General features: G+C 43.5%; 1 protein-coding gene across 5 annotated transcripts in view; it reads right to left on the bottom strand.

The window, feature by feature from the left end:
* The window catches only part of CDK14 (cyclin dependent kinase 14), a 509998-nt gene that overhangs the window by 124098 nt on the left and 362718 nt on the right, over positions 1–23182 (bottom strand). For all 5 annotated transcript variants that reach the window (XM_066584666.1, XM_066584664.1, XM_066584665.1 and 2 more), the window contains one exon: positions 18380–18428. In XM_066584666.1, the coding sequence (XP_066440763.1) occupies positions 18380–18428 (49 nt within the window). The remainder of the gene's footprint in view (positions 1–18379; positions 18429–23182) is intronic.

Here is a 23182-nt window from a genome sequence, read left to right as displayed (position 1 = left end):
GAAAAAAAAAATTTGAGATATTTTTTTATTTTTTTTTTATTTTAAGGCGAACTGCGTGGTGAATTTATATCATCTCTACTGTATCTTGGCAAATGATGAAAGGGAAATACAGGCACGAGTGCAGTTAACATTCCACAGCATTCTTCCTGCTCATATTTATTTCCTTACTTGCTGGAGCAAAACCAGCATAAAAAGGAATAAGTAAAATTAAGACTAGTAGTTAAAAATAAAATAATATAGCGAGCCAGGTTGCATATTTTATTTTTACGAACAATATTTGAAGGTGCTTGTAAATTTAAGAAGGCAACGAAAGATAAAATGGGAACCAAAAAAAAAAAAGTCTTGGAATGGTTTGTCGAAAGAATGTCGAAAGATTCCGACTTAAGGAATGTTCTGCTTCTGGCAGGCATCTATTTAATAAGTAGATTTGTAGATCATTTGTTAGCTGTACAGAAATAATAAAGCTATCCAGATTCTACACAGGAGAAATAAATTGAGGGCTAGTACTTCCAAAAAAGATTCTTAAGCTATGACCCACATAGAATGCCATGTAGGAAAACCACCAGGCATGTAACCCAAAATTCCTACCAAATTCAAAATAAATCAGCAATCCAAAATATATCCCTATGCCAATTTCAATGATGTGGTAGCCAAAGTGTTTTCAGAAATCTCCAGTTGGTTTACAGGGCGACCCATTTGGTTAGGAAATTTATGACAGTCCAAGTGTGATGTAGAGTGAGTGGCTGTTTTCAAGGCTCCCCGCTGTTCCAGCATGGACTCCGTGACCTCATGGACTACCGAGCACAATTCCAGTCTCGGAAGTGCAAAGACTAACTAATTTAGTGACACCTTATAGTTGTCCTCATGGTTGGGGAGAGCAGCCATCAAGGCCTCATTACACAGTTCGGGCCAAATCAGGTCAGGTATGGGCCTAGTACTTAAGTAGGCCTGGTGGTTAATGGTGGCTTGGAGACTTCACGGCTAAATTAAGTGCTGTCTGGGAGTCGATATTGCAATGCTGAACTTTATTAACAGTATGTAACAGCAAAAGAGTTTTGGCCCATCCCTGGGTGTTCAATCTCTAACTGCATGAATAAAGGTGGCAAAAGGTCTGACCTGTTTCCAGGTGTTCAGTCCTCAAATTAGCAACTAAAGATGGAAAGCAAATCCAGACCCGTAAATTTATAGCTACTAAAATCCCATCTCTACTGCTGAATACTGCTGTATAATGTCCACCATCAAGTTATTTCTCTATGTGTTACAAAAAGGTAGGGAGCAGAATTGAGAGGAGACTTAATAGCGGTCTACAAATATCTGAAGGGCTGTCACAGTGCAGAGGGATTCGCCCACGCTATTCTCATTTGCACACGGAAAGACTAGAAGCAAAGGGATGAAACTGAAAGGGAGGAGACACAAATTAGATATTAGAAAAAACTTTCTGACAGTGAGGGTGATCAATGAGTGGAACAGGTTACCACGGGAGGTGGTGAATTCTCCTTCAATAGAAGTCTTCAAACATAGGCTGAACAGACATCTGTCTGGAATGATTTAGAGAGTCCTGCACTGAGCAGGGGGTTGGACCCGATGACCCTGGAGGTCCCTTACAACTCTACCATTCTACGATTCTATGAGAATCTGGCGTTCTCTCCAATCCAAATGTATAGAAGACGTAGCAACAGTTTCCACCTAATTAGCTCAGAGAAAACTGAAAATTAGAAGTGGAGCCTGAGAGGGCAAGACTGGTGATAAATACAGTATACAAGTCACATAATGGGCAGAAATAGTGTCATTTCTCATGAACACACCTGACACCTTATTCTGAAAAGTCATCTGAAAGTGTGGGTGAGCTTTAAGGTTCACATCACTGGCCTAACTATAGGGGATGCAGGGGTTGCAGTTGCACCCGGACCCAGGAGCCTTAGGGGCCCATGAGGCCTCTCTTCTCCATATAGGGAGCCTAGTAGTATGACTAAAGCATTATAGTTGGGGGCCCTGTTACAGGTTTTGCATTGGGGCCCAGAAGCTTCAAGTTACGCCTCTGGTTCACATAATCGTATTATGGCTGTTTTGTATAGCGCCATAATTGGCCTATCATTGAGCAACATGGGGCCCCCCTACCGCAGCTTTCTTTAGGGTTTATGTAATCGTATTATGGCTGCTTTGTATAGAGCCATAGTAGGCCTATCATTGAGGTACACGGGGTGCCCCTCTACTGTGCCTTCTGATTTCATATTTGAATCAGAAAAAAAAAAGTGGCATATTCCACTGGACTCAGCAGTAATGGAGGTATAAGGAAGCATTGCTTCTTGGGAAGAATAAACCTGCACATACATTGCCAATCGGAGCCTTACGATAGTGCATAGAATCCTTGTGGTTAAAGGGGTTCTGACATTTAAAAAAAAAATTTACTCACCTTGCCTGGTTAGGACCGATCACCAGGCATGTCCCTTCCAGCCGGCATCTTTTTCTGTGGCTTGTAGAAGCATGACCGCTTCCTGCTCTGCTCCGTCCGTCAGTCACTTCCGAGGTGAACGGACGGGCCGCCCACAGCATGCACGTCACAAGCAGTACTTGCTGTGGGCGGCCCGTCCATCCTGGCTGAACTCCGAGATTCTGCGCGTGCGCAGTGGAGAGGTGGCCCGTCCTGCCTCCTGTCAGAGGAGTTGTATGGCACTGCCATTTAGGATGAATGGCACTGTGCCTGTATGATGAGCAGTTGGATTTTGGCCATCTCTACAAGCATATTTTCATACATACCCAACCTGAATGGAGCTTGTGGGAATTCATGCGATTTTCACAAAAACAACCCGATCTAGCGGACTGGAACGGATTTGCAATTGCCAATTTCAGTAACAAAATCGGTGACATGATAATATCCCAGAAGATGATGAGATAATTATGCAGGATGAGCTCTGATTGACCAAAGCCGTATTCATCCTACATATCTGGTTGAGCGACGGTACAATTTTGCGTAACGTGCACCTCTTCTCATTAATACATGAAGAAAAAAATGGGAGTCACGTAAAAATATATCAATTGCCGGTGTATGAGCCGCCGCAGAATAACGGCGCTCACATGTTACCTGTGAGAATCAAAAAGCAAACACAAAAAGTTGTGCTTGGAATTTAGCACAAAAACACATCTTTGTTGTTGCTGTTTACATCTGGCGGAGCAGATGAATTGCGGGAGATAAAAGGACTCCTGGAACAGAAAGAACCGCTAAGTTGGAAATACTTTTTTTTTCTTAAACAACAAACACTTCCTGCCCGAGATTTCGCTGAAGCGCATTTTGTAAACAACATTTTTTATTTTTCCTACTAGTTTCAGTTTCCTCTAATCCAAACAGTGACAAGGGAGCTAAAAGCAGATTTCCCTGTAAAGGCTCTTACAGTTTTACATTGCATAGTGGAGAATACATTGCCTATGCTAATAACTCGGCGGCGGAGAGCGACTGCACACAGACTTCATTTAGTCAGAGTTTGGTCTTTGGCGTTTACCCTGCGTCATCACTTTGCCATGAATGGGGAACCGGTGATATCCTAGCTGCATGTATGTTACAAATGCCACATTCGAGTGCAGGTCTGAGAAGCCCCATTAAAATAAAGGAGAGTGTTGTACAGAGCGGCGTCCTGAGCAGTGTGTGTGAGAATGGCCTTAGCGTGGTACAGAGGTTGTCACCATTTACAGCTGTCAAAATGCCCATCCCAAACATTAATGGTTCATTCACACAGGTGTACGCAATTCTGTTCTGAGAAAAACAAACCGATTTCACTGCTTATGTTCGTGTTGCGTTGTTTTTTACGTCCGTGTGCCCTCTGTGTGTCATCTGATTTTCATGCACGCACTAAAAAAAAAATGCAAGAAGGCCCAACTGATGCCCCGTTTTTTTTGGTTTCAGTCTCCTGGCAACATAGGAAAAAAAAATGTAGTGCACACACATAAAACATTCATGCTCACTGCATCGTTTTTTTATTGCTCCCATTGACTTCCCTAAGCGATTTTGGTCAGTGAATATACAGTGAAGATACGACATGCTGGATGCATGCTGGATACGACAGCTGGATGCAGAAGACAAGCGGGGACACCCAGCTTGTCTTCCTAATCCTCCGCTCCGAGCACTTGGCTGTATAACACCCCGCTTGTCTTCTGCATCCTCCGCTGGCAGTGCAAGGTGATCACTCGTCTTGAGCGATCATCTTGCGCTGTAAATGACACAATGATAATCGCTCAAAAGTCGCTTGAGCAACATCTTTTGAGCGATTCTCGTTGTGTCTAAATGGGCCTTTACTTAGATCAATGTTACAATTCCAAATGGAAAGTTTCATTTGAATCTGAGAACTTAGGCTCAAAAAGAAAAAAATGCCCATAAGTGCCATATTTACTGTTGTGATAAATAATTATATCTATGCATTACAGCAAAAAGAGTAAGTGTTCTTTAAAAGAAAAGAAGGCCCATAGTTGAAGCATCACTCAGGACCTATGGTTAAAGGGAATATGTAATCAAAAAATGACCTATTGTACAAATCAAGGTTTTATATTAAGAAATGTTGTTGATTTTTTTTTTGTGTCATGATGATCTAAATCCTAAAACCCTGCATTTTTCAAACTGACCGCAGAGACTAATAATAGTCTGTCACTTCTTGTTCTGTATAGAAAACCTTCCAGCAGTCATCTCATTATCATCACAGGCAGGAGGACAATAAAAAGTAACACCCCTGCAGGGATAACACAGATTCCACCACTCACAATAGGTGATGGTCACAACTCTCACTCTGCACTGCTCTCTGATTGGCCAGTGATGATCACATGACCAGCTCTGGACAATCAAGAGAGCAGGTACAGTGCATTGGTCGTTTAAAACGACCAATGCACTGTAGGGATTAGGTAGTCTGAAGATTGTGTCAATCTTCGGAACCAAAACCAGAGGGGGAGAGAACAGAGAAGAACAACTGTAGGTAATAAACCCATCTCCACCTCCAGTCCCAGAACAGAATTTTGTCCCAATACTTGTGAGTCGCTTTAAGGGCTCGGTCACACGGACGCATCAGCGTAAGGGGGTTGTACAGGATTAGAAAAACATGGCTGCATTTTTTCAAAAACAGCACCACGCCAATTCAATGAATTCTGTCTGGTTTTGTAACTCAGCTCTAAGGAACTGAATAGAGATGAGCTGCAGTTCCATATACGACCTGTTAAGCATTGTGGCACTGTTTTGGGAAGAAAACGGCCATGTTTTCTTAATCATGTACCGCCCCTTTAAACATTCCGGAACACAATCTATCATTTCCAGAATTGACTTTAGTGCTGTCTGTATTCTCTTCTGCAGTCAATATTTGGCTGGAAATATTTTCTCCTACTTTGATGTATTCCTTTTTTTCTTTTTTTGAAGCTCTTGTTCCCAAACTGCTGTACTCTGGGATTGATTTCCATCCGAAAGTCTGGAATACGTTTGTCGAGCAAGCAAAATACAGATTGTACCTATTCGGAGGAAATTTATCCCAATTTGTTATTTTTTTTCCCTATATATTCACTTTTTTTTTTTTTTTGGTTAGTGTATGAATATTATATGTGAAATCTGGAACGCCGTAATTAAAGTTAGCGACACGTGAAATTCCTTGCCTTTCTTCTACATCTACATTGACATAAACATAAAACAAACACAGCTGGTATCTTTTGTATGAGCGTGCGCGCGTCTGTTTGGTCGCTGAAGGATTTAGCTGGACAAACATCACAAAGAAGATAGATGATTGCATTGAATTGCTAATCAAATATTCTGCAGTGCAAGGGCAGCCTAAGATCAATTATTGTGAGATTTGAATAATTTAATGGGGAAGTCTGCATTTGGCTATATGCTGGTTTTGAATTAAACCATTAGGGATTAGATTCGAGGGAAGAGGGGGAGGGGTATAAAGGTAGATGGGATCTGATGCACTCTACTCACCCCCATTAACTTATTACTCTAGATAGACTATACTATAACAGACTGGGAGAAGGCTCCTTACAGAGTTAAAGAAATGAGATGAACATCCAAAATCTCAGTTGTTTACATATCGCTAATAAAGCCAATCTGGCACTGGGATTATCATTGGCAACGACTAAGCAAATATCTCATGGCAAAAAAAAAAAAAAGAAGTCTTGAGTTTCGAACTTACGCTGCAACGAAAAAAAAATTCCAACTTTTTATTTGTTGCACGGGACTAGAATAAAGTGGCTACTTTCTTGCAAAACAGCGCCACACCTGGTTTTGTGCGGAATTACGGCTATGCCACATTCACTTTAATTCGCGGCAATTCCAAAGCGACACAAATAAATGTGCTCTCATAAAATAAAGTTAATCCATTGATTGGCACATAGTCAAGAAACAAAGACGAGTTAAAGGGGTTTTGCAGGGAAGTACTGTTGATAAGCGATCCTCAGGATAGGTCATCAATAGTTGATCGGCTGAGGTTGCTTAGAACCACAGCCAAATCAGCGACCGCCGTCGGCACCACAACACACAGGGGTATGGGAGGGAAGCTAATACTTTGACCGCTGTGTAGCAGCCAGCGCTACTAGTTGCAAATGCAGCTCTCATTGATTTTAATGAGAAGTGTGCCTGCAATTACCATCATCGGACACTACACAGGGGTTGGAGCTAATTGCTGCTACTTGGTACTCTTTTGTGTAATGGCGCTGGTAGCGGGTGCTTGATCAGCTACTGGGCTGGGTTCCTGAGGAGTGGAACTAAGATGATCAACTATTGATGACCTATCATGAGGAACGGTCATTAATAGTATTTGCCTAGAAAACTCCTTTAAAACCAACTAAAATGGTTGGGGGGCTGTTTGGGTCATATATTGCCTGTATCGTATCGCTGTGCTATGAACTGCCACATTGGTAATTCTAGGTCCATTATGTAATTTGTTGTTTTTTAGCTGCTTTTAATTTGTCTTTGTTTTTTTGTTGTGTGTCAATATATGCACTGACATTGTTTCACAAATGTGTACATATTTATATCGTCAGAGCTCTAGGTCTCAATAGGCAGTTCTGGTACTGCTGTATCTTGTCTCCACTGGAACTGGGGATGGAGACAAGGGTTGGGCTGGCTTAGTGACAGGCAGGTGAAAAGTGACGCCCCCAGCAGTGTATTGGCTGCTGGTTGTGTGTAATCAGGTCCAGGAGAACATCTGTCAGCATATAATTTCCCTGCTGGCTTACCCCTGCCGCGGTTCTTTCCACCACAGCAAGAATGTGACGGCTGTGCTGAAGGTTGTTGTTAATCCGGTCCTGGAGAAGCTACAGACTGACAGAGAGGGTGGACGGCAGCAGGACACATTACAGGCGAGAAGGCAGGCCGATGCGGAGATTCACAGCGGTGCAGATCGGCCGCTGATCTTCCTACAGTTTACATTGGTGCTGCCATCCATCCAACCATGGTGACAGCGGGGCCAGCTTACACGGTGTGGCAGGACGACACCAGCACAGTGCCGGGACACTGACAGTGCTGGAGGCACAACGGCACACGGAAGAGCGGCCGAGGGAGTGACAGAAGGTGCGAGGGGAAATTATGGTAGTGTAGTGGCCCAGTAAATGCTTTTCTGGCCCGCTCCATAATGTCATACATGTCTGTCTTGTGTAGATGCTCTGTGCAAAATGTCTTGTATTTCTGTTAGGTGTATTGCACAGCTGCAGCGTGATGCGTTAATGTCTGCAAAGTATGAGCTAACGGTCTGTAAATGTAACAATTCTATCCTGTCACGTGGTATGAGAGAGGCTATACATGTGAGTGCTTGAGTTGCACTTCAACTGTTCACGCCCAAGCGTCCCAAAGTTTGGGACCGTTGGGTGGAGGAACGCGTCTGCAGTTGTCACATGCACAGGCGTTCTCAAATCTGGGATTGCTGTGTGGAGGTAATCATCATTACATCTGTCTGTAAATATTCATGTCTGCAGGCCCTGACCATTCCCAGGGACTTGAGGTACTATAATATCATCTATGACTCATTTATTTTCCCCACCGAGGTTCATGCCGGTGGGCGCCGGAATGGTGCCATCACCCGTGACAGCCCCTAATGTTTATTGAGCATCCCCATGCCGGGGGTGTCCAGAAGAGGCCCAGCACTGCCCTGGCCTTAGCTGCCTGGGTCCCTCAGGGAGGGAGCGTGGCAAGTGCCGCTGTGACAAGCCAGCGTCTTGCCCTCTCAACTCCACAGCGTATGCCATGTGTCCCGGGGTCCCCCTACGGGATGCTGCAGTAGTACGATGGGACGGTGACACTTACAGGAGCCGGAAGGGGAGGTTATGCTACACCTAGGGTGGGGACAGTTACAGAAGCCGGAAAAGGGAGACTTTATGCTGCACCGCCAAGAAAATTTACAGGGCTCTCGCCACAGTTGATTGCACAGCCGGCTGGGGAGGCAAGCAAACATACCAAACAAGGCAGACAGGAGGCCAGCCAATCAGCAGCTGTGAGTGTAACTGATACCTCCCACAGCACTATTGCAGCTCTTCACCCATTTTTGTGGTGGAGACAAGATACAACACTACCGGCAGTTGTTTAGTGAGATATTTTTTTAGCGGATACCGATGGAGTAGTGCAGTTACAGTTCTATTTTTGATAGTTCTAGCTAGGATCCTAAGCTAGTCTCTGGATCAGAGAGAGCAGGAGGCTGTAGGGTTTAGTTCTCAAATTACCCCACTAGATTCTCACTGCCAGGATTTCTCGGATCCTAACCTAACTAGGGCAACTGGGTCTTGTCAGAGAGGCTATCTTACTATAAAGGTTCTAATCTAACTTAGGACAACAAGGTCCCATAGAAGAACTGTGTAGGTCTATTAGAGAAAAAGCCCGAGTTGGTGGCATCAAATGGCTGACTAAGAACAGCTGTAGTTAGGCTCTCTTGCCCCTACTCCAGATCTCACTAGCTAATTCAAGCAAGAAGGCACAATCACCCTGCCTATAAGGCTCTAGAAAGGTAAAGATACAATAATAAAGGATGAGATGCAGCCTGTAGCCTTGCATCCCATCCCCGTATTTCTCTAACTATTATTTGCCCTACCTTATGTTCCCTGTGATTTGGTGTCTATTATTTATGTCTTGGTCTGGTCTGACATGTTGGTGACATCCGTGACAGAAGTCATACCTGCGCCTTGCACGAAAGTAACAGCCAAAAGGTGGATACAAATTTGGCCAGATTTGTTATTGAAAAGATGCCAGTTTTCTTGCACACATTGCACCAGAAAATGTTCTTACACACTTTGGACCCCATATATGATGAATTTTAGACATATTTTTTGTCTAAATGAGTGTGGCTTAAGGGGATGGGCGTGACTTTGTCGGATAAGGGTGTGGCCTCTATGTGACCTTGTGCACCAAAATGTAGGTGCAAAAACTGTCATGAAACTAAGCAAGTAATAGGTAGTTCAAACTTAGATTAGTCATTCTAATGAATAGTGAGATTTATCAATCACTGTGATAATTTTTGCGCAACTTTAAACTCCCTGGTCAAAGGGGCTTGGGCAGAAAAATGGCAAATGAGGTTCAATGTTGAAAAATGTAAGGTTATGCACATGGGCAGGAGAAACGGATGTCACCAATATATATTAAATGGGGTACTGCTAGGGAAAAGTGATATGGAAAAAGACCTGGGGGTTCTAGTGGATTGTAGACTAAAGTGGAGTAACCAATGCCAGTCAGCTGCTGCAAAAGCTAATAAAGTCTTGGGGTGCATTAAAAGAGGCATAGGGGCGAGGGACGAGAACATTATCCTCCCACTATATAAGGCACTTGTCAGGCCTCACATAGAATACTGCACACAATTCTGGTCACCGGTGCTCAGGAAAGATGTTACAGTGCTGGAGGGGGTTCAAAGAAGGGCAACTAAACTAATAAACAGAATGAGAGGACTGGAATACCCAGAGAGGCTATCCAAACTGGGATTATTTACTCTTGAAAAAAGACGGCTATGGGGTGATCAAATAACCGTGTATAAATGAGTGGACAATACAAGGATCTCTCCCATGATCTGTTTACACCCAGGACTACGACGGTAACAAGAGGGCATCAGTTACGTGTAGAGGAAAGAAGGTTTCATCACCAACATAGAAAAGGGTTCTTTACTGTAAGAGCAGTTAGACTGTGGAACTCTCTGCCGGAGGACGTGTTGATGGCAAAATCCATAGAGGAGTTTAAAAGGGGAATTGATGTCTTTCTGGAGTGGAAGGGACATTACAGGATATAAATCTTAGGTTAAGTGTTAATCCAGGGAATACGGGCAGGTAGGAACTATTAGGGGTTGATCCAGGGAACAGTCTGATTGCCATTGGGGAGTCTGGAAGGAATTTTTCCCCCAAAAGGGCTAATTGGCTCCTGCCTCTTGTGTTTTTTTGCCTTCCTCTGGATCAACAACACAGGAGGATAAACAGGCTGGACTAGATGGACATTGTCTTCATTCGGCCTTACAAACTATGTTACTAAACTTTACTCTATCTAAATATTAACTAAGATTTGGAAATCTATCCCATTGCATCACTTTAGCACATTACACAAAGCTTTGGAGTTACACGTGTTCAAAACTGGTCAAAAACCTCAGTCAATCCTTCCAATAGTACATCTATACACAACTATGGTGCCTACAGACTAAGTATCACAGTCCGCATCCATGTAGTGCATCTGAAACCCTCCTTATATTGACATTGGTTAAATCCCAAGACATACATAAGACCCGTCTGCATATCTAGAGCTATGTAATTACAAATTGGATTTACGGTTGGATGGTTTACTCCAGACAGCAGTTGAATTCCTCGGTTGCCTAATTATCTGTGAATATATTTCCTTGGTCTTTATACCCGGGATGTAACCTGTATAAGGTGATCATTGGGTTGAATGACAATACAAGACTAATATCGGTCTCCGTTCCTTTCCTTACACAGATTGGGTTTGCAGTCTTCGGCATTTGAAGCTGCTCCATATAAGCTTTTTTTTTACGATGTTTGTCTCTAAATTGATAAAGCAGAAGCAAGCAGTTAATACACAGTCCCAAGACGCCCGACTGATTAAAGTATTTCCCTATGTAAAAGCAAAAAGCATCTTAATTATCTGAAGAAAACGCACAGTTCGTGCAGCTCAAGCTAATGAAGTGATACATTATGAAGCTTTGTTATGCAATATTCATGATGGATATGCCAAGTTACAAGCTCAACACAGAACATTTCCCTGAATTCACAAATATTTTATTACCATGAACACTTATGGGTGCTGGGAGGTCTCCAGTGCACTGCCCCCTAGTGCAGGAAGGGTTCGTGGAATTTTGCAAGCCGTTTCACACATTTCTTTACATGTTACAAGTCAATAATATTAAAGAGGAGTGCCAGCCATGTTGGAAGGTCAGGTCTGGGGTCATATCAAGACGTCAGTCCCATCCTGCATGATCTGATTGGTCTGCGGAATCAGTGGAAGTGTGTGTATATTTATTTAGGCTCCTCCTTATAGAGAGTGACGGTTATACCTTTAGTCAGATGGGGTTTCTGGTCTAGTCGGCAATTTTGGGTCCAGTCCTGCGTCTGAGTTAAGATAAGTCTGTCTTGTGATTTACTCTACGTGGAACTTTTTTTGTCGTGTACTTTTGCGGTCCACTTTATGGTGTAACATCTATCTTTGGTCATAGTTTCTGTCCCCATCTAGGGAAAGTCAGGATCACTCTAGGTGTCAGACGTGGGGCTGTCCTCAACACAGCAATTGCCCCACTTTTAGGTACGAATCACCTGCATTAGTAGGTTAGGGGTAGAATACTCTATTTCTCTATTTTTAAATTTCCTTATATAATAAACACTTCATCATATCCCCTATGCTAAAAAAAACAGACCCTTGACCCGACCAGTGCTGCTAACTACTGACCCATTTCAAACCTCTCCTTCATCTCCAAACCTTTAGAATGCCTGGTCTACTCCCTTCCACCTCACATACTACCTCTCTGGCAACTCCTTCCTTGACCACCCCCAGTCCGGCTTCCGCACTCTACACTCATCGGAAACTGCCCTCACAAAAGTGTCAAATGACCTGATGATGGTGAAGTCGAGGAACAACTATTCCCTACTAGTCCTCCTTGACCTCTCTGCTACATTTAACACTGTCAACCATGACCTCCTCCTTGCTATGCTTCACTACCTTGACCTAAAGGACACTGCTCTTTACTGGTTCTCCTCCTATCTCTCTGACCGCTCATTCAGTGTCTTCTCCCCACTTCCGCTCACTGTTGGTGTCCCTTAGGGCTCAGTCCTCGGTCTACTCCTCTTCTATATTCACACAGTCCCAATAGGACTAAACAGCCATAAATTTGGCCTCCATCACCACCTTTATGCTGATGACACCCAGTTATACACCTCCTCTCATGACGTCACAGCACCATTTCTCCAAATCATTACCGACTGTCTGTCCGCTGTCTCTAACACCATGTCCTCCCTTTTTGTCAAACTTAACCTCTCAAAAACTGACCTTCTTGTCATCCCACCCTCTGCCAGCCAACCTTCCCCCAACATCTCCAGATCAGTATCTTGCACCATCATAAACCCCAGACAGCATGCATGCTGCCTTGGGGTCACACTGGACTCTGACCTCTTCATCACCCCCTATATCCAATCTCTGGACCGAACATGCCACCTATACCTCAGGAATATTGCCAAAATCCAGACATTTCTCACCATGGATACGCTAAAGACACTCGTTGTCGCCCTCATCCATTCCCGGCTTGACTACTGCAACTCGCTGCTAATTGGCCTTCCCCGCACCAGACTTTCCCCTCTCGAATCCATACTAAATGCGGCAGCTAGACTCATCTTCCTATCCAGCCACTTCTCAGACGCCTCTGCACTATGCAAATCGCTGCAGGGGCTACCCGTACACTACAGAACGAAATACAAACTCATCACCCACAATGCTCTCCATGGCGCCGCACCACCGTACATTGCTTCCCTCTTGTCCATATATCACCCATCTCGTGCGCTTCATGCTAAACGCCCCTCTAATGTAAGCCTCACTTGCTTGCCTCCAGGACTTCTCCAGAGCAGCACCGATCCTCTGGAACGCTCTACCCCAAAACTTCCAGACAATCTTCGATACACGAAACTTCAAACGCGCCCTACAGACGCACCTCTTCAGGGAGGCATACCAACTCTCCTGATCCAATCCCCCTAATAACTGTATACCACTTCTAATTTACCTTATGGTCTGTGCTCCACCATGCCTCATACCCCACCCCCCTGCACCTCCTGCATTACCCCTACCCAGTTTGTTCCCAATCCACTGTATACCACATGTAATTGTCCATATTGTTTGTGTTCTCCTGTGCTTTAAAAGCGCTGCGAAATAAGTTAGCGCTATACCAATAAAGATTTATTATTATCATTAGGCCCAGATGAAACAGCTAACCTGACATTATAGGGAAGGCCCAGACTATACAGACAGACTGCTGTTATAGGTGCCCATGCTTTTCTCAAAAGGCCCCATAGCAGCCACAAGATTGGTCTCTATGATATCTCCACCCTTGGTTGTGAGCTACTGCAACTGGAAAACAGTAGGATTTTGAGGACAGTGTTGACTATGATTATTTGCTCTGCCAGCAACTACAAAGTTTTAGGTCAGAGTTAACAAAACTGTTGACAAAAGTTTAATTTTTAGCTTTTAGCCAGAATCTGGCTCCTTTCCAACTCCCCCCTCAAAACAGCTTGGGGGAATGGATGATATCTATGCCATCTGTAGTATGTATAAGGCAAGTAGCATTATTTTATTCACTTATGGAGTGCCAATCTATTTTGTAGCGCTGTACAGAGATTGTATTCACTCACATTGCTTCTTTTCCTGTTGGGGCTCACAGTCTAAACTGCAAATTAACCTGTCAGTAGGTTTCTGCAGTATAGGACTAAACTGGAAGAAACCAATGCAAACACAGGAATAAGAGAACTCTATGCAGATGGTTCCATTGGTCACATTCAAACCCAGGACCCCAGCGCTGCAAGGCAACAGTACTAACTACTGAGCCACCATGCTTCCATTAACCACTCAGGCGTAAGTAAAGGAAATAGTATAAATGTATTCTTCACTAAGGGCCCTTTTATACAAGCCGATAATCATTCAGATTCCAATGATCCAGCGAGAATCTGAACGATTATCGTTCAGTGTAAATGCATGAACAGATTGAACGATGATTGATAATTTGTTCGCTTCGTCCAGATTATGCATGCAGAATAACTAAATGATCATCAGCCTATGTGAACAGGCAGTCATTCATTTATGAACAACTGCCTGTTTACTGTGAATGAAGGTGGACAACCAGAATAATCCCCAGCCCACTCCACCTCCATTTACTCAGTGATGATCGTTCCCGTTAAAAGTACAAGAACGATCATCACTGGGACGACCTGTCAGGCATCTGTGTCCAACAGGTAATCAAGGGCCCTAACTTGAATGGCAAGCTTCTTAGCTATTGTATGTAAACAGGAGAGGTTATAATGTCTTGGCAGAGCCAGCTATTAGAAGGTAGCTTTCCTACAAATCAACATTCAACCTTTTAATAAGCCTTATAACATGACTGGGAGAAGATTCTGGCTTTGGCTGCCGAGGCATTGTAGCATCTCCCATTTGCATACAAAATATTTTATAGGAGCAGTGTATGGCCCATTTAGTCTCCTCATACCTACTAGGTGGTCTACACAAGGAGAAACTGTGCTCCTCATGACCCTCATAGTAACTATAGTGCGCCTATGCTAATTGCGTAGCCTGGCAGTCAATAAACTACAATGGGCTATGTAAAGGGCATTAAACAAATAGCCCTGGGCACCAAACTTTTGTTTGGCACTGAACACACCTGTACCTCTATAGATGAGTGGTTGCGCCGAGAAGTGCAAGTCCTCTGTGAATGCAGGGCTCGTGGTGATCAACTGATTGCGCTGAGTCTTGCTCTCTAATTGTTCTGGGATATAGAAGGGGGAGCTCTATGATGCTCATATGCCCTAATTTTCAGAAAAAAATTTCAAAAGTTCATAAATGCTTTTATTACAGATGTATCAGATGTTCACAGTATATCCAACCAATGTTTTGGGCAGTATAGCCCTTTACCAAGCCAAGACTGAAAACATGAGAGTCCAGCATAGAATAGTAGAAGTACAGTTTCGGATGGACAAGTGGTTGAGTCTACCGGACGATGATGGTGGAGTGTGAAAGGGGACCTAAGGTCCAATAGACTCGACCACCAGTTCCTTCAGGACTCTACTTCTATTACTCTACACTGGACTTTGATGTTTTCACTCTTGGTTTAATAAACTGCTCGAAAAGTTTCTTGGATATACAGTGAACATCTAATACGTCTGTAATAAAAGCATTCCCAAACTTTTGCAAATTTAAGAAGTGAGTGCAATCTTATTTTTTAAATTTTGCTAACCTTTGGAGGTCATGATGGTGTAACCTGAGGACTCTGCACCACGTTGATATCAATTAGGGTAGTGTTTCTGATCTGCGTTTTTAGGGCATATGAATAGGGGATGCCATCTTGGCACAACCCCTTCAAGCACCACCCAACAGATGAAGTTTGCAAAATCCTTGGTGGCCCATTAAGTAAAGTGTTGACTAAAGTCAAAATTGGGAGCAAAGAAAATCTTGAAAACATTAGCTTCAGGAGCAAGAAGACATTGGGTGTTGCCTACGGCTGTTACTTTGAGCAAAGAATTAATTTTCAGAAGTCTAACTTTAATTCATACAGTACCTATAAAAAGTGCAAAAGTGGGCAGTAGCAAAGTACCTCATGCCCGAAGAAGTCCAAAGGCTCCTCTGTCACATAGGAAGGCACCAGTATTATATAAGGCACATGGTAGCTGGTGACTCTGGGTAGAGATTTTGCATTGGGCTTTCAAGTCACACCCTTGCATCCAGAACATTGAACCACTGAGTTTTTGTCCTATAATTAGCTGTTTGTGCTCAATGGGAAGGAGAATGATGAGCCGAGGACTATGAATGGTTATTGTCTTCAAAAACACCTAGGAACGAGTCGGTTGTATGGCAAACATTTAATTAAGTCCTCAAGAGTGCACTTTAAATAGAGAAGTCGGTAGAATTAGATCTTATGCCTCACACTGACAATGACACACATCATTTGTAGCTGTGCCACATCGTCCAACGCTAAAATCTGTGATAACCAGCTGGAGGAGGCTTTGAAACCTAGTGGAATCCATCTATCGCTGTACACACAGCCAGATCCAGCACACAGTTGTCAATAACCGGTAATGAGCACAAAATCCGTTAAGGAGAACACAGTAGGGGAAAGGATTCTGCAATTCTGGATACGTTACATCTGTATTTTGCTCTTGTTTGAAGAACATGAGAATTGAATCCTGTTGCCTAAACTCAAAGTCATTATGATGTGACTGCGATGCCGCCGCTTCTACCCGGCAGACGTAGGCACTTGCTTCAGCAGTCACCACGTCAATTACCGGTCATTTTACATTCTGTTAGCAGCAGTGACTAATCTTACTATGGAGCTACAAGGAGAAGCATTGTTTTCGACATCATTGAATGGCATAATTAAGAACGAGTCAACAAGTTAGAGGTGAGAGAGGCCCACTTGCAAATTGCTGCAACTTTGTGGGGGAAGATCCTCATGTTACAATAGAATATCGGTCAGATAATGATTATCTTATTTCACTTCATAATCTAACATTTGTGCTGCTGCCAAAAAGCACAAGTCACAGGAAGGATGTACAGCAGGGTAGGGATATATGGCGGTACACCGGGACAATTAAAGGGTCCGTTTGTCCTATGCAACTTTGTCGATTCCCCTGACATCAAATAACAATTTGCCAACATCTTTTCTTCCAAGAACTTTATATTGGGCTGTCCCTCTGTTATTCCTCGTGGAGATGCAATAAACTCACAACTGGCTACCATTCCATCCCCCTTTTCAATGGGGAGGTCCTTATACAGTGTAACACTGTCAGGTCTTTACCGACAGTGTCAGAATGTGTCGAGCTACACCTTAATTAATGAATATCTGGAGATACGCCTTAAATTATATTTATCTTATACCCTGGAATATTTGAGTCTCTCTTCATATTATGGGCATAATGGCCATCACTGCTGTGGCTGAACTGGGGCAAGCCCCTGCTGTGGCAGTGTGATGGCCCGGTACAACGGGGCCCCTCCATAACTGTATGCATGCATTTGTCTATGTAATGTCAGTGTCTTCTGTGTAGCATGAATGATGTGCATTGCATAGCTGCAGCACTGAAAGGGTTAAGTTTCTGCTAAGTGAGCTGACTGTCTGGAAAATGTATCTGTTTGTCATGTGACCTTGTGATATATATGTGTTTGCTAGGGGTTGTTTTTTAGTTTAGTTGAGTCCTGGGTTTGCAAGATAGAGAGTTCTGTTCTGGAGAGTGGAAGAGGGAGATGCAGCACCTTCAGCCTGTGCGGCCCAGAATAGAAGAGGCTGAAAAAAGAGTTTGATGGCTGTCGGGGACCACTACCCCCAGGAGTCAGCAGCATGTCTACGTTCAACAGTGACTGTGTACCAGTAGAGACGGAGAGAGAGGAAAGTGTTTTGCCAAGCCCAGGACCTACAGATAACTAAGACTGTGGTTTCTCCTGCTTACCCGTGCATTCTCCCTGTCACACCACTTATCAAGCTGCTGTGAAACTGATACTAATTGTAAAAAGTTCTGTTCAAATAAAACAACCAGTAGACTGTCCCTTTCCCAGAGGCTGTGTCTTAAACAGTACCCGTGTGTGCGTGGATTTACTCCGCCAACCAGGAATTCCCCCATGGAAGCTGCGAGAGAGTGGGTTTACTCCACCAGCTAGGAATCCCCCGTGACAGAAGAAACGGTGGCGTCACGTGTGACATAAGAGACTACGGTAATCCATTATTGGGTTTCCCGTTTATTAACCTGCCCTTGGCTATAGGACGTATCACCAGTTACCCTCCGGGTGGGAGACGGTAGAGCCACTGTGACAAGGCCCCAAATTCTACCCTGCTGTCTCCTAGGCTGTGTCCCGATTCTCAGACGCTGCAGCATGACTGGAGCAAACCCCTGCTGTGGCTGGGCTGGGGCAAGCTCCTTCTATGGCGGCACTGGGGTAAGCCCCTGCTTAGCAAACTAAGGTGCAAATTTTTTGCTTCATTGCTACTGGTACATGTGAACAAGTCCTAATGACAGATGAGGTCCAGCTTTATCTAAATATCTTTACTTGAGGTTTGACAACTTTGGACATTAACAAATAGACACAAGAAGAAGAAACCGCGCAGGATGATACAAAGATAAAAGCTATGGTCTAAACAAGGAGATTCACGAGTAAAAACAAACATTAGTACATTTGCCCTGCAATGTTCTTCGAAGATACTAGAATGAGACTTACTTGTTCCAAGCTTGTCGGAGATTCTTAGGTCCGTACTGCGTAAAGCGGTCTGAAAACACAAACAGGTGATAATGAAATACATCATAAAGAACGCGCTCAACGTCACTTTAGATTCACTAGACGGCAAATAAATAAATATTTAGTTTATTTTCTTAATAGTTTAACTTTTTGATTTTCTCTTCCAAGAATGGATGGAACCCAAATCATCTGACATTATTGAAAATTGGATTACATTCATTCCTTACTAAATCCCCATTAGACTGTATTTAGATGGGCGAGTGGGATATAGATCAGTAAAAAAACGAACCATTTTCCCTGCGATTTTCCTGCGCGTGCACCAAAAAAATACACAATTTGCATTAGATTTACATTTGTTTTTCTGCATGGTTGCAATATAAAAATACTTAAGGAATGTATCACACTCATGTACAAATTGCATGGCTTCCGAGCGCAATGCGTATTTCCACACACCAATAGAAAATAATGAGCTTTTTCTGACCAAAAATAGGGCATACAGCAATTTTTCTATCTCAGACTATTGGTTGGAGAGAAAAATTTGCTCATGTATGAACCAATTAAAATCAATGGATTTTTTTCTCGTGCAACTTCTGTCCATCTCATAATCGTAAAGAAGTTGTGTGTGAAAATCACCGTGTAAATACAGCCTTACAGAAGCTTCTTCCAGTTGAATTTGTAGATTGGTAATCAGATGACTTGATACCAAAGCTGGGTTATTGAGTAGCATCAGGTTCCATGTGATCCATCAATAGCCAAAATATCTTCTCACTCATGGGGACAGGTAGGTCATTGGGCATAGTTTGTCCCATGTGACTTTGGTTGTTTAAATTTGCTTTAGGGTTGCTGCTTTAGTCAGTTCATCCCATAATCTAAAGATGTGTATCTGCTGGCAATTCAGACTATATATGCAAACTGCTGTTATAGGGGGCCCTACAGACTATACAGTCATACTGCTCTTATAGGAGACCATCCAGAATACACAGTCAGGCTGCTGTTATAGGGGACGTTCCAGACTACACAGCTATACTGCTGTTGTATGGGGCCCTACAGACTACACAGTCACACTGCTGTTATAGGAGGCCCTCCAGAACACACAGTCAGGCTGATGTTATAGGGGGCTTTCCAGACTACACAGCTATACTGCTGTTGTAGGGGGCTTTCCAGACTACACAGCTATACTGCTGTTGTAGGGGGCTTTCCAGACTACACAGCTATACTGCTGTTGTAGGGGGCTTTCCAGACTACACAGCTATACTGCTGTTGTAGGGAGCTTTCCAGACTACACAGCTATACTGCTGTTGTAGGGAGCTTTCCAGACTACACAGCTGTTTTAGGAGGCTCTCCAGAACACACAGTCAGGCTGCTGTTATAGGGGACGTTCCAGACTACACAGCTATACTGCTGTTGTATGGGGCCCTACAGACTACACAGTCACACTGCTGTTATAGGAGGCCCTACAGACTACACAGTCACACTGCTGTTATAGGAGGCCCTCCAGAACACACAGTCAGGCTGATGTTATAGGGGGCTTTCCAGACTACACAGCTATACTGCTGTTGTAGGGGGCTTTCCAGACTACACAGCTATACTGCTGTTGTAGGGGGCTTTCCAGACTACACAGCTATACTGCTGTTGTAGGGGGCTTTCCAGACTACACAGCTATACTGCTGTTGTAGGGGGCTTTCCAGACTACACAGCTATACTGCTGTTGTAGGGGGCTTTCCAGACTACACAGCTATACTGCTGTTGTAGGGGGCTTTCCAGACTACACAGCTATACTGCTGTTGTAGGGGGCTTTCCAGACTACACAGCTATACTGCTGTTGTAGGGGGCTTTCCAGACTACACAGCTATACTGCTGTTGTAGGGGGCTTTCCAGACTACACAGCTATACTGCTGTTGTAGGGGGCTTTCCAGACTACACAGCTATACTGCTGTTGTAGGGGGCTTTCCAGACTACACAGCTATACTGCTGTTGTAGGGGGCTTTCCAGACTACACAGCTATACTGCTGTTGTAGGGGGCTTTCCAGACTACACAGCTATACTGCTGTTGTAGGGGGCTTTCCAGACTACACAGCTATACTGCTGTTGTAGGGGGCTTTCCAGACTACACAGCTATACTGCTGTTATAGGAGGCTCTCCAGACTACACAGCTATACTGCTGTTATAGGAGGCTCTCCAGAACACACAGTCAGGCTACTGTTATAGGGGACAGTCCAGACAACACAGCTATACTGCTGTTGTATGGGGCCCTACAGACTACACAGTCACACTGCTGTTATAGGAGGCCCTCCAGAACACACAGTCTGGCTGCTGTTATAGGGGGCGGTTGAGACTACACAGCTGTACTGCTATTATAGTGGGACTTTCAGACTACACAGCCCTACTGCTGTTATAGGGGGCCTTTCAGACTACACAGCTGGACTACTGTTATAGGCGGCACTCTGGACTACACAACCAGACTGCTGTTATAGGGGAGGTCCAGACTACAAAGCTATATTGATGTTATTGAGGTTGCTGACTACACAGTTATACCCCAATACAAATGAACAAAGCTTAAAAAGTCTTTCAAGTACATCAACAAAGGTATATATATTTTTAGGCTCACCAAATAAGTTAGATCTGAATTTTAAGGTGACATTACTCCACAAGTGCAAAATACGACAGAAAATCTGTACACACTACATGAAAATAAATGACTGATTCCCAAACCGACTTCCATCAGGTAAACTTTATAGCGTTCCCATTAGCTGATTTTACAATGTCAGGACATCAGTTCAGAATGGCCCAATTAATTTAAACCTCCAGGTGCAGAACAAGTCAAACAGCGGGAGATGAAGACTCCGCAGATAACACAGACATTAACAATAATAACCGCGTCTGTCCCGTCATTCATTATTGCACAAGGTTTGCAAACATTCAATTAGAAGAAGAAATGTCTGTTCTTGTGTGTTCTACAAGGACATGTCCATTTCACCAAATACTGTAAAGATGCAGGCAGTGCCCTATTTTCATAGAATTTTTGTGTGGTTTTCATTAACTCCTTAAGGGCATCTATTTTCGCTGGATTTCAAGGTTTATCACTTTTCTATTATTTTATGGATGTAGCTATATCTGGCCTGGTTGTTACGGGACGACTTGTAGTTTTCAGGGATACGATTTTACAGAATATACAACTTTTTGATTAACTTTTATTCATATACATTTTTTGGGTGGAGGGTGTCAGATAAAAAAAAGTGATGTTTGAGAATTCTTTGTCATGTGCACACGGTGTAAATAAGGTCTTACTTTAATTCTACTGGCTGTTACAACTATGGTGGTGCCAAATGTGTCTTTCTTTAAAATATGTTCACTTGAAAAGAAAACTCTTTATGGAGATTGTTTTTAGCGTGTAGATGATTTTACTTTTAATGTTTAATATTTTTTTGGGTCCCACTATGTGACTTATCGTGTTAATCATGTGATCACTTATTTAATACACTGCAAAACCTCCATACTGCATTGTATTAGTTCCAATCAGTTGTATTAAACATTTTCAATTAGTACACATCAACACTGCACAATATTGATCTGCCAATATTTTTCAGTCAAAACGTGACAACATCGCAACTCTGCAAAATATTACTATGGCTTTAGCAGAATACACTGAAATTCCATTAAAAAAAACCTAGCTGAGGGGAGTGGGGGGGGGGGGGAGTAGGAGTCAAGGGGAAAGAAGGGAGGAAAGGGGAAGACCTTGCTTTCTCGGTTCCGTGGACCCCTAAGGGTCGAAGGTTCCTGTGTTCAACCAGTTCTCAAAGGCAGCTGAGGCTCTCATGGCAATCCATGGTCTCCAAAGATCAGAGGACCTGGCCCTCTCCCACTCCTCCACTGACCCTTCTACTTCATATCTCATAAGCGTGTTGAGTTTCTCAGTCCACATAATCCTTGTGGGGGAGGACGTGGAGCGCCACAAACCAGGGACAGACATCCTACTAATGGGCAATCATCCCTCCGTGTAAAAGCAAATAAATGACTGTTCGGACACTTCAACGACTTTTCTGAGCAACTACTTTAATGATAGTTGCTCTGTGTAAAGATGCCTTTAGACATATGAACACGGCAGACCTGGAGGCTAGGTGCCCATGTAATCCATCGGCAACACGTGGCTGTGTCACAAGGGATGAAGGCAGAGTAAATAAGGCATCTAAGGGGTTAAGCAGATTCAGAGTCCGCTGTATTCAACCACTGATACCTGTTGGTGATCATGTTGGCACAACTACTTCTTATGCCGTAAATGTATGGTGCAGCGCAAGGTTGGGTTAAAGCGACCCTCCGGGCCTGGAGAAACAAAGATGGCTGCACTAGCTTCTCTGAGTACCTGATGTACGCTGTACATGAGTATGCATCATTTGTCTAAGACATTACACACTGCTTTGATTAACCAGTGCTGTCCACATGAGCAGCGTTGGCCAGTCAGATCAGCATGTAGCGTTTAAGACAACCAATGCATGCTATGCACAGTAGGCATCCGATAGTCAGAGAAGCGGTTCAGCCATCTTTGTTTCTCCAGGCCTGGAGGGTCGCTATAAAGAACGGCTACCTACAAACAAATGCAAACTGTACAAATGTAGTGAACCCCCAGCTGGGCTTATGGAAAAAACTTGTGCAAAACAAATTACCCATTTAGGCTGGAATCACAAAATGCAGTTTGGGGGGCAATTTTTTGACAGGTGTCTTCTGTGATCACTGTTTTTGTTTAGCTAAACAAAAAAGCCATAAAACTAGCAGTTTTTGATGCAGTTT

The sequence above is a fragment of the Eleutherodactylus coqui genome, chromosome 12, assembly GCF_035609145.1.
Source record: "Eleutherodactylus coqui strain aEleCoq1 chromosome 12, aEleCoq1.hap1, whole genome shotgun sequence".
In the NCBI taxonomy this organism is placed as follows: domain Eukaryota; kingdom Metazoa; phylum Chordata; class Amphibia; order Anura; family Eleutherodactylidae; genus Eleutherodactylus; species Eleutherodactylus coqui.
Note: the sequence above shows the minus strand (reverse complement) of the source record. Positions and strands in the feature narration are given on the sequence as shown.